Genomic DNA, 13,693 nt, shown 5'->3' with positions numbered 1-13,693 from the left:
CATAAAAATTTAAAAAGACAATACAATAAAATAAACCAATAAAATTGGATTTAAGCGGGGGAGATAGCTCAGCAGCACAAGTGCCTGCTTGGCAAGTGCAAGGTGCCTCAATTTCTGTACCACAAAAAAAAAAAAAAAAACTGATTTTAAAAAGATAAAACTATTAATTCAGAGTATTCCCTGGGACACCAAGAATATTAGGCACAAACCATCATACACAGAAAATCAGCAAAAGATCAAACTCAAAAAAAGTATATTACAGTAATTACTACAAAGGTATACAGCTCCATGGAGTTCACTCAAAGTAAACACCAGCTCCAGGTATGGTGGTACATGCCTGTAATCCCAGCACTTGGGAGGCTGAGGCAGAATTGCTGAGTTCAAGGTCAGCCTGGGTTACATGAGTTAACAGATCAGCCTCAACTACAGTGTAACTCAGACTCAAAAAAAAAGCCAAGAAACACATTCAAATCCTCACCCAAATAAAAGTTGCCAGAGTCTTAAACTTGTTTTCATCATTTCCTTGAGGATCCTTTATTGGATGGTGACATTAATTTCCTTTTTCTTTTTTGTTTTTGCCTTCTTGAGACAGGGTCTCACTATGCAGTTCAGGCTGGCCTTGGGCTCACTTTGTAGCCCAGACTGGCTTGGAGAACTTGCAAGGATCCTCCTCCTGCCTCAGCCTCCTAAGAGCTGGGATCACAGGCGTGTGCCACCAGGCTCAGCTTAATTTCTTAACTGGTTCATCTCCAACATGCACTGAGCAGACTCAGAGGATTCTCCCTTTGAAGAGTTACATTTTCTTGCTAAGGCTCAGGAAAATTAGTATTACGCAATATAAGAAGGCTAACCAATGGAGGAAATACCGAAAAACAATGTCTACTAGGTACCAGGCACTATTTAAAGAACATGGAAGGGTTACAAGACAAAAATGGTACTGCCATTGGAAATATTGCCACAATTGTCAAGAAAAAGTTGCCTGTGCCCTACAATGCCAAACAAGCCCATTCATTTAACAAAGTACTAAACTTTGTACTAAAGTTCTCTTATAGGATAGGATACGGGATCTCAAGATGGATCCTGGGGACATTTCGCTGACCTTCTCAGACCAGAAAGCTACAACTCTTGTTGCATAGGTCCTGCTTTACCTTGGTCTTAACCATCCAGTAGAAAAGTATGAAGACGAAATATAGGAAATGAAGCCATGCTGTTATGTTGAGCTGTGGGGGACTCAGGTCAATGGTTTCTGACATTGCCAGTTAAACAGGGGACCCAATGCTATTGTGGGCTACTGGACTCTTTTAGAATATTTTGCTGAGTTTGCACACCTATGGTGTTCAATGACGGAGCTTGGAGAAAATGGGGTGTGCCGATGAATGTCCATTTTGTATTTGTGTATTCCAGGCAGTTGGGATGGATGTATGGTTGCATTCTCTTGATGAATGGAATGATTTGTTCTAATGGTGTTTGTGGATGGGATCGCGGGTCCGCTTCTTGTGCAGCGACTGACCACTGAGAAGAATATATGCAGTGTATTGTTTGTTGAAACTGTGCTTCCGATTGGATTTGAGACTGTCTCATTGCTGTTTTTCGATGAAACTTTGAAAAAAAATATAATAATATGGAAAAAAAAAAAAAAGGATAGGATGTACCTTTAACTACTTTTAAATTAACTTCCAAGAGTACTGTTCCCTTCCCTGGAACTTATTTCCCCTATCCTGGAAATGTACAACACTAGGTACAGTTCTGCAGAGTAGGCAGACCTATTTCCAAAGACTATCAACATTCAAGCACATGACCGCTAATGGTAATATAAATCAGTTCTCTCCTTTACCTTCCTCCAAAGGGTGCCCATCTATCTTCCTGTTACATTTGCAGAACTGTAGCTAAAAAATGAACTACCATGTTTCAAGTCCTCATAGTCTGTACTTCAACCTCAGAGCTATACTCTAAGAAAACTTATTTGTCTACCATTCCTGACTCTGGATCTAAAATGGCCTTCATTTTAAGGTAAGAACTCTGGGATCAGAGATGGTTAAGTTATTTCTAAGAGTTAATTAAGCTTAACAGCAGTTCTCCACGTTCTTTGGGAACATACCCTATTGTCTTCTGCATGACTCAGGCCCTTTGCAAAATCACAACAGGCCACAAAAGACTAGGAAGAGGTTCAGGTAGAACCCATCAAGATGCCCTGGAGGTCACAAACTACACTTGAAGCTGGGTTCCAAGAATTTTAGATTTTTAGTTTTAGTTTTGAAAGCGAAAGACTGGATATAACCGTACAGAGTACTTTAATAAGCAGCCTTTTTAAATTAAGCAACTGAGTAATATTTCATCCCAATTAAGAAACTTGAGAAAAAGGAACACACCTCAAAAAATATCTTCAAAACAGGAAGGTGATTTACCTCTAAGTTTCTGCGAGCTATGTTGTTTTGTTTTCATTTTCTTTTCTTAGAACCGAAATCTCTAGATGCTAACTGAATGGGCTGAAGTACCCAGGTTTCATCTGAAACTCTCCAGAAAGACCCGGTGGGTGGGGGAGTAGGTCAGAGTAACCCTAACCCGGAATTCATAAAAGTTAAAATTTACTAGGAAGGCCTCCAAAATACAAACGTGACATATAAACGTTAGCAGGAAATACTCCTTTCTCCCATCCCCATAACGTAAAAGAAAAAAAAATTGGAGCTTTCGCCTGTTTACAACGGGCCTAAGGTAGGAAGCCAACGGCATGGACCGCCCTCTCCCTGAAGGCCCCTCAGTAGTAGGTGGGCGCAGAGGAAGCCTCTCGGGCCAGCCCGCCCGGCTCCACAAGACAGGCCGGAGCTCCCGCAGCTCGCCTCGCCGCACCGCGCCTCCCCCGCCCCGGCCCCGCCTCGGTCTCAGGGCTCGGGAGGCCTTCACGTGGCCCAAAGTCCACGCCCACCGGGCCCAGTGGGCCCTCGGGCTCCCGGGGCCTGCTCTCTTTGGGGACCCAGGACCTTCTAGAGAGGCAGGCGGGGGCGCTGATGGGCGCCCCGAGGCCCCGGGGCTTCCCCACCGGCTGTACGGGCCCGAAAACCTCGCTAGGCCGGCACTGCCATTACGAGGTTGCCAATCAGGCCGGCCGAGGCCTGCATGACACAGCACGATCTCACCCGGACTCCGACCCGCGTTCAACGCGAGCCCGGCCTTGAGGGCGCGCGGGGGCGCAGCGCGGTCGTAGCCCCTCAACTCGCCTCTTCTGCTCTTTCCCTCCGTCCACCCCACTATCAAACGCGCCCCCCGCCAGACCCCGTCAGGCCTAACCAGCGCTATGGGCCCCGCAGCGCGCGCCTCCGAAGCGGGCGGACGGGCGCGCGCGCACACTCACTCGGCTCCAGAGGCCATGGCGCGCGCCTCTCCCAGTAGGCGGCTGTGGCGGCCCGCGGGTAACGGCTACGACGGGCAGGCGACCGACTGGGCCGGGGCTCGGATTTCCCAGGCGAGGGGCGAGCGACAAACCCGCAGACGGCTTCCCTTTCGCTTCCTCCCAGCTGCACCAGGATGGCGGGCGTGTGAGACACTGGCTCCTGATCCGCGAGGGGAAAGCGACAACGACGACTCAAACGACGGCAGCAAACGCTTCGCTGAGACTGAGCCGAGAAGAGCCGAATCATCGGAAGGAAAGCTGCCCTCACCTCAGCCAATCAGCGCCTGCGCTGGAGACTCGCGCCCGCCTCTCTAAGCCTCTCCCCAGCAACCCGCGGACGATAGCCAATCAGAAAATTCGTTTATGGCTCGGCTCCCGCCTCAGGGATGTAACACGCCCAGTAACGCCACGTCAATTGGCCGCAAAGCTACGCTTCCTCGACGGATTTGGGATTTCGACCAATCAACAAAACGGATAGGTACAGATCGACTAGCGAAAAGAGGGCCTTTAATTCCTTGGAGGTGGACTTTTCCACTTGGCTCCAGTTCATTGGTTTGAATATATCCTACTGGAAGAACCTGGCTTGAACCCTTGTATTAGTCTAGTCCTGTTGTACTGGTAGATCACACACTTAAGTTTCTTCCCAAATCTAAGTATCCTCTTAGTCCTTACCCCACAAACTCTTCTTGCCCCTTGGATACTGGTTCCAGCCATCCCCACTCAGGATCCTGTGACCAAGCCCAGCTCCAAATGCATCCTACCCTACTGACATATCCTCTTAAATATTTTAGTTTTACACTCATTCGATGCCATACTATATTAATTTTTGTAAGGGATAGTGTTACCAGAATATTAAGGTCATGTAGCAGGGAGACAAAGACAAACTGCGACAGCGGGAGGTAAAGTACAAGCATATTTATTTAAAAGATACAAAGGTAAGAAGTAAAGCTCCGGCTCTGGATAAATAACCACAAGGGCTCTTTGTCTGAGTTTTTAAGTAATTTAGAAGGGAGATTGGGCCGTATTTTTTAGGGTCCAGTCTGTGCAGTATTCACACAGTATGCAGAACCCACATGCCCTTAAGCCAACACCTGCCTGATCATGCTCTAGTAGGCCCCAGTCAGGGTACCATGTTTTTGAAATATCCTTGGAGAGTCATGACTCAGCAGACTCCATTTCAGGGCCCTTGTCCTTAGACTCTACCTCTTGTTTCCCTAATACCTTTTACAAAGTAGGACACTTTCTTATACCCAGGCCTCAAGCTCATAAAAGATATTGACAAGCTAGTTCATTTGTGAGACCCTGGGTTTCATTCCAAACACTGCCCCTCCTAGCTCTGCAAAAAAATAAAGTTGGGAGAGGGCACCTAAGATAATCAATACTCAGGGCTGGGAGATGACTCAGTAGAATAAGCGCTTGCTTGGCAAGTAAGTGCAAGGGCCTGAGTTCAATCCTTGGTTCTGCAAAAACAAAAAACAAGGAAAATCAATACTCAACAATGCATAGTAGGCAGAATGGTCAAAGGCAACCACAACTAGGCATGGTGGCATACACCTGTAATCTTAGCACTTGGGAGGCTGAGGTAGGATTACCAGGAGTTTTGAGGCCAGCCTAGGCTACATAGGGAGTTCAGGGTCAGCCCAAACTACATGGCAAGGCCCTGTCTCAAAAAATAAAAATAAAATAAGGACAACCACAGAACACAATACATTCAATACAGTCCAAGGCAGCAAGAAAATCGTATGCTGGGACTAGAAGTCTTTGGCCCAAGATGACTATTGGCCCTGATGCTGTCAAAGAGCAGCTCTTAGTGAATGTTGACTCAATTCACCCACTCCTAATCCACACATACATTTGACTGAGGAACAGGGTGGGGAATTATTTTAGGTCTGCCCATCTCTCTTAAATATAAAATTCCCTAACTGCCATTTTTTTTTTTTTTTTTAATTTTAGGGAAGCATCTACAGGGTGTTCGGGGTCTCAACACAAGATCAGAATCATAGTGATCCGCCTGTTTACAACCTCCCAAGAGCTGGGATTACAGGTGCACACCACCACACCCAGTCTCAATTGCCATCCCTGGGGACGGAGCTGGTGCAGCAGGCCCAGGAACTGAACCCCTGCTTGCAGGCACTTCTATCTGCTGAACTATTTGGCCAGCCCTAAGTTCCATGTCTTGAAAGGCCCATGTAGCTCACTCAACAGACTTAAATCCACTCACATGCATCTTGCACAGGATCCTGGGCTTTCCTTTGGAAGGTCCAAAATACTGCTTCCAGTGTAAGGGTTACATAGCTTTTTCTTATACCCAGACCTCAAACTCATAAAAGAGATAGCGAACAGCTAGCGGTTCATTTGTGAGACCCTGGGTTTCATTCCCAGCACTGTTCTTCCTACCTCTGGAAAAAAAAAAAAAAAAATCTGGGGGGAGAGAGGGCACCTTAGATAATCAATACTCAATAATGTGTCACAGGCAGACAAGAACACTAGGAAAAAAAAAAAAACAGGAAAAAAGGTGTCACAATGAAAGGCAATGACTTATTGGTGGTAGGCAATGCTTCCTCTGGAGCCAGAATGACAGTTAATGGGCCAAATTTCATAGAACTATCTCCAACCTCACCAGTACAGGTGATAGGAATAGATAGTTCCAGCCACACTCTCCAAGGGCAAGGCAGAAAAAAGCCCTCCCCACAAAGAGATGGTACACTGAGTCCCAGCTTATGGCAACTACAGGTCAACAAGGTTCTGTTATCGAAGTCTGAAACTCTTCAAGGAGGGTTTCACAGTCAGGTGGATGAATCCAGCTCAAGTATGTTTCCAGGTACAGTGGGAGAGACCTAGAGGTCAAGAAGGGTGATGCCAAAGAGTGAGATATACAAGGCTGGATAGCCTTCCCTTTCACTCCTCATCACCCCACCAGGCCACAAGAACTCTAGGATCCCAGTCCTTCAGCCCCCAGACCACAGGCCTAAGCCTCACCAGGTAGCTTCTTCCTGTGGCAGCTGAATTTGGGCCTTCAGCCTCCACCAGATAGCACTGGCCTCATCCCTCCGATTCAGCTTCTTCAGAGTCTGAAGCAGGTGAAACGAAGCATCTCTGTGGCCTATAGCCCCATCCCAGAATATAAAAACTTAGAACTTGAGATAGCTAAAGGATCATTTTATAAAAGGGGAAAGTGAGGCCTAGAGAGAAGTATCTTGTCTATACTCATGAAATGCAGGAAAGATCATTAACAACCACTTCTATCCCAGGATCTACTGCCTACCCAGTACAAAAGGCTCAGCTCACCCTGTTCCTATACAACCCACCACAACACTGTCATAGAACCTGTGTCTGAGGATACTGGTGTGACCAGGAACTTCAATATTAGAAGCCTTGCATACATATCTGTATAGATTTGTATGTATACATCTGGGTATATCTTAGGTATATAGCGCATAATCCCTTTTACCCCTTCCACCTGGGAATACCACCCTTACACTTAGGCCCAAGTACCTACTCCATGTGCCTCTCTGTCCTTGTATACCTGTGCATAGCTGATACCACGTAAGTATACATACCTGGGCACATCTGTACACTCAGGAGGAAGTCCTGTAGGGCTTTAGTATCCTGGCCATTGGCTAGCCATTCCAGTCCACGACTGATCAGAGCAGCTGCCCGAAGATGTTGCAGTGTTGCACCTGACCTACACCCCTGCTCACAGTTGGAAGCTGCTCCTGTGAACCCCCCCAGAAGTCATGACAGTGTCTTCCAAGCCTCAGGGACACCAAAATCTCAGGTACCCCTCTATTTATTCGGGGGGGGGGGGTTGCTGGGGATTGAACCTAGGACCTTGTGTGTGCTAGGTAAGCACTACACCACAGAGCTACATTCCCAATCTCCTCTATTCTTGAGTCCAGGGTCTCGTTCTTAAGTCTGTCAGTCTGGTAGGCTGGGATACATGGAAAGAGAACCCACCCACCACTTCCAGGAGATAAGGAAAACTGAAAGTTTAAATTACCTTGGTCTTTGTCCTCAGGCATGGTCCTGAAAAGCAGCTCAAGACAACTGAAGACATGGGCGAGCAAAGAGAAATCAAATGCAAAGATATGAGTGGATAAGAATTAAGTTCACCAACTCGGTGCCAATCAGAAAACTATTCTTCCATACCTCCCCAGAACCCTAAGGAGCTTTCTGGGCTCACCTAGTAAATTCACTGATTGCCTTTTTTTGGACCCTCAGTTGAACCCAGGCCTGACCCTGAAGCAGATGGGCAGCAGAGACCCAGAGTGGGCAGTGTGACAGTTCCTTTGTTCCTTTTCTGACATCTTCCCGCATCCGGGGCATCTTAGGAAGCAAAAATGATGTGCGGCTCAGCAGCTCCTCACACACAGTCAGAGCATCCTGGGCTCGGCCTGCCTCAATCAGTGCTAACGCAGCCTCCAAGAACACCTCTGGCATGCAGGGTCCTGGGGGACATGAGGGTGGGGAAAACTGGGGTGGGAGGAGGATTCAATGTCTTAAACAGGCATGAAGCATGAGCCACTACCCCCACGTCTTCTCCAGGCTCTGTTACCATGCAGAGACCTGGTCTCCCAGAATGGACAGATAGAACCTTAGAGGGAAAAACTGAAAATTGCCTACTCCAAAAGCAACCCCAACCCTCCCAAATCATTGCAGAGACCCCTAAAGATATACCTACCCTTGACCCTGAGCCATCCAACAACAGAGCCAGCAGATCCAAGTAATGCTCTGCAGCTGCTTCTGCCCTGGGGAGTCACAGTCCATCAGCTTTACATTAGGCCCTGTCAGGACCCTCCACAGGTCTCAGAGATAATGTTCCCTTAGCTGATGGATAATAATGGTCTTGAAAGGGGAAAGGCAGATCTTTGGAACTCCAACCCTGACTCATTGTGGCTCTACCCCAGTTACAGATGCATTAGGAAGACTTCAGTATTTCAAAGACAAAGTTACTAATTGGATGAAGTCCTCAGTTCAGGTCCAGCAATAAAGCAGGTAAACTGAGCAGTACAGACCTATGTTCTGCCTCTGCTTCATTCACTGGTCACAAGAACAAAAGCAGAGTCACACCCTACAGGAAGAGGAGCTCCAGTGAGCAAGGGAAAACTTTACCTTCCTGTTTGTAGGCATCGGCTCGCTAGCAGATGCTTGACTTGGCTCTGTGTGCCACAGTGAAGGGGAGAGGCTGGGTCAGGTCGTGGGAGTAGCAGTTCTACCTCAATGAGAATCTGGGGGGCTTCAGAGTTATAAGTGACACTCAAGGCCTAAAAGGAACAGAAAGAAGAAGGGCTCTGTATAATCTTTGGGAGCCATACTTCCTGATATTTGCGTCTTCACTAGTCTCCACAACACAGGTTGTGGAGATACTCTGTATCTTCACCTGCCAGTTCTTTACCTCAGCCAGCAGCTCCAGACTCTCCAGCTCTGCTGTTGTGTCCCCCACTTGACGGTATAATCTAGATGCCTCCAGAAGAGGAAGACCACAAGCAGACCCCTCTTTCAGGGCTGCAATTAAGTAGAGCAGTGCTCTCTGTGGATTTCCCTACATTTGTGGAAAGATACAGCCTTAGCTATCCTCACCAAGCAGAATGCTGTCCATAATGCTGTCCCAACCACCACCACACAGGGCTATCTTTACCATTCTACGGAGACAGTTCCCCAATGCTGTATACACCTGGACCAGCACAGGCCGGGAACACAGACTTGAGGCTGCTTCCTGTAGGCTGCTCAGCGCCTTAGGTAGCCTCCCTGTGATCAGCTCCTGCAAGCCTGGAAGCAATCATGGTGCAAGCTTAGAAAAGCCCACAGGGAACAACACAGAAAATAACTGCCAGAGAAGTCTTGAGAGCTGAATGGGACCTAACAGGGACAACATAAAGCAGAGGACCCCTTATAAGAGCAGAAGATAAATCAGGTTGCTGGTTGACCTTGGCGGAGGGCAGATGCTGTCAAAAGGACATTTCTCAAACCCTGGGCATCCTGCAGGATCAGTGAGGCATCTGATTCTAGAGCTGGAGGGCTCCAAGTTTTCAGAAACAACAACAGATCTTCAGAGGCTCTGCTCTGAAAAGAAGAGAACATTTAAAAGTGCTAAGCCTCTAACCACCCCCTTTCCTTGGTCCATCTTTGCTGGACTTTGAGCTCAAGAGTCTTCTTGATTCCTGGGCTGATGAGATGGCTCAGTGGTCTAAAGCACTCTACTTAGAACAAGCTTAGCAAAGCACAGGGACCGCGGTTCAATCCCCCAGCACCACATGCCAGCCAGCCCTGCCCCATGGTGGGCTGAGCTGGCCACACACACACACACACACACACACACACACACACATAAATAAATAAATAAATAATTTAAAAAAAAAAAAGTCTTCTTGATTCCTATGCCCCCAATTCTAACAGAAAGATAGATGTGAGGCAAAAATAAAAAGGAAAAAGCCAGGCATAATGGCACATAGTTGTAATCCCAGCACTTGGGAGGCTGAGGCAAAAGGATTGCTGTAAGTTCAAACCCAACCTGAACTACACAGTGAGAAACTTGTAAAAATCCAGGGGAAGACAGGCATAATGATGCACACATGCAATACCAGCATTCTGGGAGGTTCAAGTAAGAGGATTGCAAGCAAATTTGAGCCCACAGTGGGCAACTTAACAACTAGGAAGATGCTGTCTCAAAATAAAAAAGGCCTGGGCATGTAGCTTAGTGTGAAGGCCCTAGGTTCAATTGGCTAAATAGGAAAAGACAAGTAAAGGGAAAGGAAAAGGGAAGGGAAGGGAAGGGAAGGAAAGAGGAAGAATGAATCAATAATCAATCTATGCCAATGGTATCCCTTCTCATTCAGGAGAAGCCCTTGAGTACATGGAGCAGGGGCCATGTCTGGGTAACTAATTAGACTCTGGGAAAAGTACTCAAATTCATTGAGCTACTTTTAACCACCTGCCAAGTTCCCCAATTCAGAGCTAATCAGAGCAAGAACACCCGAGTCCCCAAGAAAACTTAGGTTTTCTAGTCATCAACCCAGCAGCCTTTACAGCACATCTGGGGGTAAGAGAGAAGGAAGGATACCCGCATCGTCAAATCACTTCTTCCATTACCTGAGTGCCATTCAGTGTCTGCAACAACCAGGCTGTGTCCCCAAGATGGTCAGTGCTCAGCCAATGGGCTGCCTGCAGGCCAGCCAAGAGATGCAGGGCAGGAAGCAAGTCCGGCAGAAGGGAGGAAACATGGAGGACAGAGTACCATAGCTCCCTGAGCCCCTGGTCCAACCTGGGCCCCAGCTGCTCCTGGGTCTCCAGCACTGTGGAGTACATACACAAACAGCTAAAGTGGGACCGCATCCTCCATTTCCCCACAACCTCTGGCTTGGCTTTTCTGCAAAAGCCTAAAGATTGCAATACATCAATCTGGTCTGAAAAGCACATGGAGGATTAGAGAAGGGCATCTCACTCCTATTGTTTCTCCTCTTCCCACCTCCTACCTCCCCACCCCAGATTAAAGGTAGAAGCCAGCAGGAGCATGAGAAATGATCTCCAGCCTTCACCTCTCTTTAAGGCCTGTTGGACACACTGAGCCTGGTCTTCATTGAAACCCTGGGTCAGGCTCACTCTCAGGATAATGAAGTTACAGGTAACGGTCAACTCCAAGGGGAGCAGAGGAACAGCTGCAGGAAGCCCTGGAACAACAGATGCTGGTCTTCCAGAGATAATCCCACTCCAACCCAAATGACCACAACAAAGAACTCATCCTTTGAACAGTCTGGAAAGGGCAGTAAGTTATCCAGATCAGATGGTCCCTTCTGTGCCTCAAACAGGACTCCGTGCCCCATCCCCCCTTCAATCCCAGAAATAGAGAAGAGAAAGGGAAGTGACCATACCATAGAGGTGTCTGTTTACCTTGCAGACTGTAGAGGACCCCCCTGAACCCCTCCAGTATGTCCTGAATCAACTGCTGTCGTCTTAGACCACACTCCTGAGCCATCACTTCCTGCCAAATGTAGGAGGGAGTGTCATTGAGGATCAGTCTTTCCTCGCTTCCTTTGAAGCACTGTGGGGGGGGGGGGGGTCCATTCCCATCAACTCTGGCTCTATGAGTAGGTCAAGGTTAAGCTCTGCTCCTCCCCATCGGCTGGGGGAGACCCACCGCAAACCAGATTTCTGGGCCCTTACAGCTGTAAGGCGAGAATTCAAGAACTTCATTACCCTGGCCCGTCGAACAAGTCGATCGTTCCTTTCTCTCCACAGGTCCAAGCAGCTGGCGCGTGGAGCGGAGGCGCCCGGAAAGGTTGGGAGGGACATGGTGGCCGATACACTTCCGCACCCAGCCGGACACCCTAGTACCTCTTGGGGTCCCAACGTGGCAGTGAGCCCGAACTTTCCAGAGTTAATTCGGCGCCGCTCGCCTCTGGTTGGCCAGAACTACAAATCTCGGCTGCGGTTGGTCCACTTCCAGTCAGTTCCTGCGGGAAACCCGGGAAAGAAACAAGTCCGCGTTGGCCAGAGGTGGGTGGCTTGTCAGCGGCGGAATCACTCGGCTCGCCGTTGGCCTAGCTGGACGCGTTAGCGAGGGTAGTCAGGAACCTTAGAGGGGTCCAGCCGTGGTGCCGACCCTTTCCTTGAAGCCGCAGCCGGGGCCGCGCCCCTCCTTGCGTTCCATCGGGCGCGGTGCATGCTGGGGGTTGTAGTGCGGCCCGGAAATCGCCGCGCGCCCGCTCAGTGAGTGCACCTGGCACCGAAAAGTGACAATGGCCGTCCGAAATTCCACTTTCTCTTTCCAGAAGTAGAGGTGGGGAACTTGCATAGCCGAGAGGGTATTCCTACTACCCCTTCCAAAAAACAACCAAAAGTGGATTAAAATTGAACTATATGAGCCCAAACCTAAAAACTTCAAAAAGAGAACGTGGGACCGGGGAGATGGCTCAGTAGAATAAGTGCTTGCTAGGCAAGCGCAAGGACCTGAGTTCAATCCCTGGTTCCACCAAAAAATAAAAATAAAAATAAATGTATTTCTTTGAAAAGATCAACAAAATTGATAATCTCTAGGTCATTAAAGTAAAAAAAAAAAAAAAGAAGAAGAAGACATAACAGCCCTAGACTGGATTTTTGTGTTGTTTTGGATTTTGTTCGTTTTGTTAATAATGTCTCACATGTAATTTAGACTGGCTTTGAATTCCCCATGTAACCCAGGCTGGCCTAAAACTAGCACTGATCCCTTAGGAGAGCTGGGATTATGGGTGTGCCCACCAAGCCTATTTTGGTATGGCTTTTTGGGCAGAAACTAAGGTTAAACCCAAAAGCCTTCACAGGAAGCTACTTCCCCATCCCATTTTAAATTACAAAGCAAGGCCTCATTAAACCGCTAAATTTCCCAGGCTGGGCTGGAATATGATTGCAATTGCCAAGACCTCCTAGAGCACTGGGATTAAAGATATGTGTCACCATACCTGACTCATCAAGATTTAACTCTTGGGGGATCCTGAACAGACCCAGAGCGCAGGCCCGGCGAGGGAGTGAGATGACCCAGGCTGCGGGATCCTGAACAGACCCAGAGTGCAGGCCCAGCGAGTGAGTGAGACGACCCCAGGCCGCGGGATCCTGCACAGCCCCAGAGCGCTACCCCAGCGAGTGAGTGAGACGACTGGGTCCTGCGGAATCCTGCACAGACCCAGAGCGCAGGCCTGGCGAGTGAGTGAGACCACCCAGGCCGCGGGATCCTGAATAGACCCAGAGTGCAGGCCCGGCAAGTGAGTGAGATGACCCAGGGGCTGCGGGATCCTGAACAGACCCAGAGCACAAGCCTGGTGAGAGAGTGAGCCGACCTGGGGCCCGTGGGATCCTCATTTGACCCCCGGCTGCATGCAGGCCCAGCACGGAACCCTTCAGCAGAACTCCCTGCAAAAAGGCTAGAGGTAAGACCCACACAGCTGATTCAGGAGCAGAACATCTTCCAAGAGAAATACAAAGGGTTCAACTCTAACACCTACAGCAGAAAGAAGTGCAGCACAGCAGCCAGATCCAAGCAACACCCACCTGGAGGAATCTGAACTTCATAGATCCGAACCTGTTGTTAAGGTAATAACTCTAAGCTCTACACCAAAGGTCAGAAGACAGGTATATAAAATGACAAAGAGAAGGAACAAAATGCAGTCTCAGGCCCCGAGTTCACCCAGTACAAATGCAGAAGACACTAGCACTGAGGAAACTGGAAATCACACACCAGATATCTCTGAAATAATAGCTTTGGCAGTGAAGAATCAACTGCAGAAAGGTATACAAGAAATAATTTCGGAACTAAAAAATGTAGTGGTAACTATA

General features: G+C 48.3%; 2 protein-coding genes across 3 annotated transcripts in view; both read right to left on the bottom strand.

The window, feature by feature from the left end:
* Positions 1-3,721, bottom strand: part of Vcp (valosin containing protein) — a 19,901-nt gene extending 16,180 nt beyond the window's left edge. The window contains exon 1 of the mRNA XM_004631884.3: positions 3,350-3,721. Within this exon, the coding sequence (XP_004631941.1) occupies positions 3,350-3,366 (17 nt within the window). The 5' untranslated portion in view covers positions 3,367-3,721. The remainder of the gene's footprint in view (positions 1-3,349) is intronic.
* Positions 3,722-5,813: 2,092 nt separating this feature from the next.
* Positions 5,814-12,001, bottom strand: Fancg (Fanconi anemia complementation group G). Of its 2 annotated transcripts, none has more exons than XM_023716121.1 (14): positions 11,582-12,001; positions 11,276-11,366; positions 10,924-11,055; positions 10,478-10,680; positions 9,316-9,451; positions 9,027-9,157; positions 8,784-8,930; positions 8,501-8,652; positions 8,070-8,136; positions 7,572-7,861; positions 7,389-7,435; positions 6,949-7,104; positions 6,368-6,491; positions 5,814-6,225 (listed from the first exon to the last, which is right to left on the bottom strand). In XM_023716121.1, exons 1-14 carry the CDS (start codon positions 11,675-11,677, stop codon positions 6,123-6,125), a joined length of 1,875 nt encoding a protein of 624 aa, XP_023571889.1. In that variant the 5' UTR covers positions 11,678-12,001; the 3' UTR covers positions 5,814-6,122. The 2 variants fall into 2 exon arrangements, 1 of the variants encoding a protein (XP_023571889.1); XR_002821280.1 differs by having other exon boundaries at positions 6,133-6,225; positions 6,368-6,459.
* Positions 12,002-13,693: the final 1,692 nt, after the last annotated feature.

This window comes from Octodon degus, unplaced genomic scaffold, assembly GCF_000260255.1.
Source record: "Octodon degus isolate 3935 unplaced genomic scaffold, OctDeg1.0 scaffold00045, whole genome shotgun sequence".
NCBI lineage: Eukaryota > Metazoa > Chordata > Mammalia > Rodentia > Octodontidae > Octodon > Octodon degus.
Note: the sequence above shows the minus strand (reverse complement) of the source record. Positions and strands in the feature narration are given on the sequence as shown.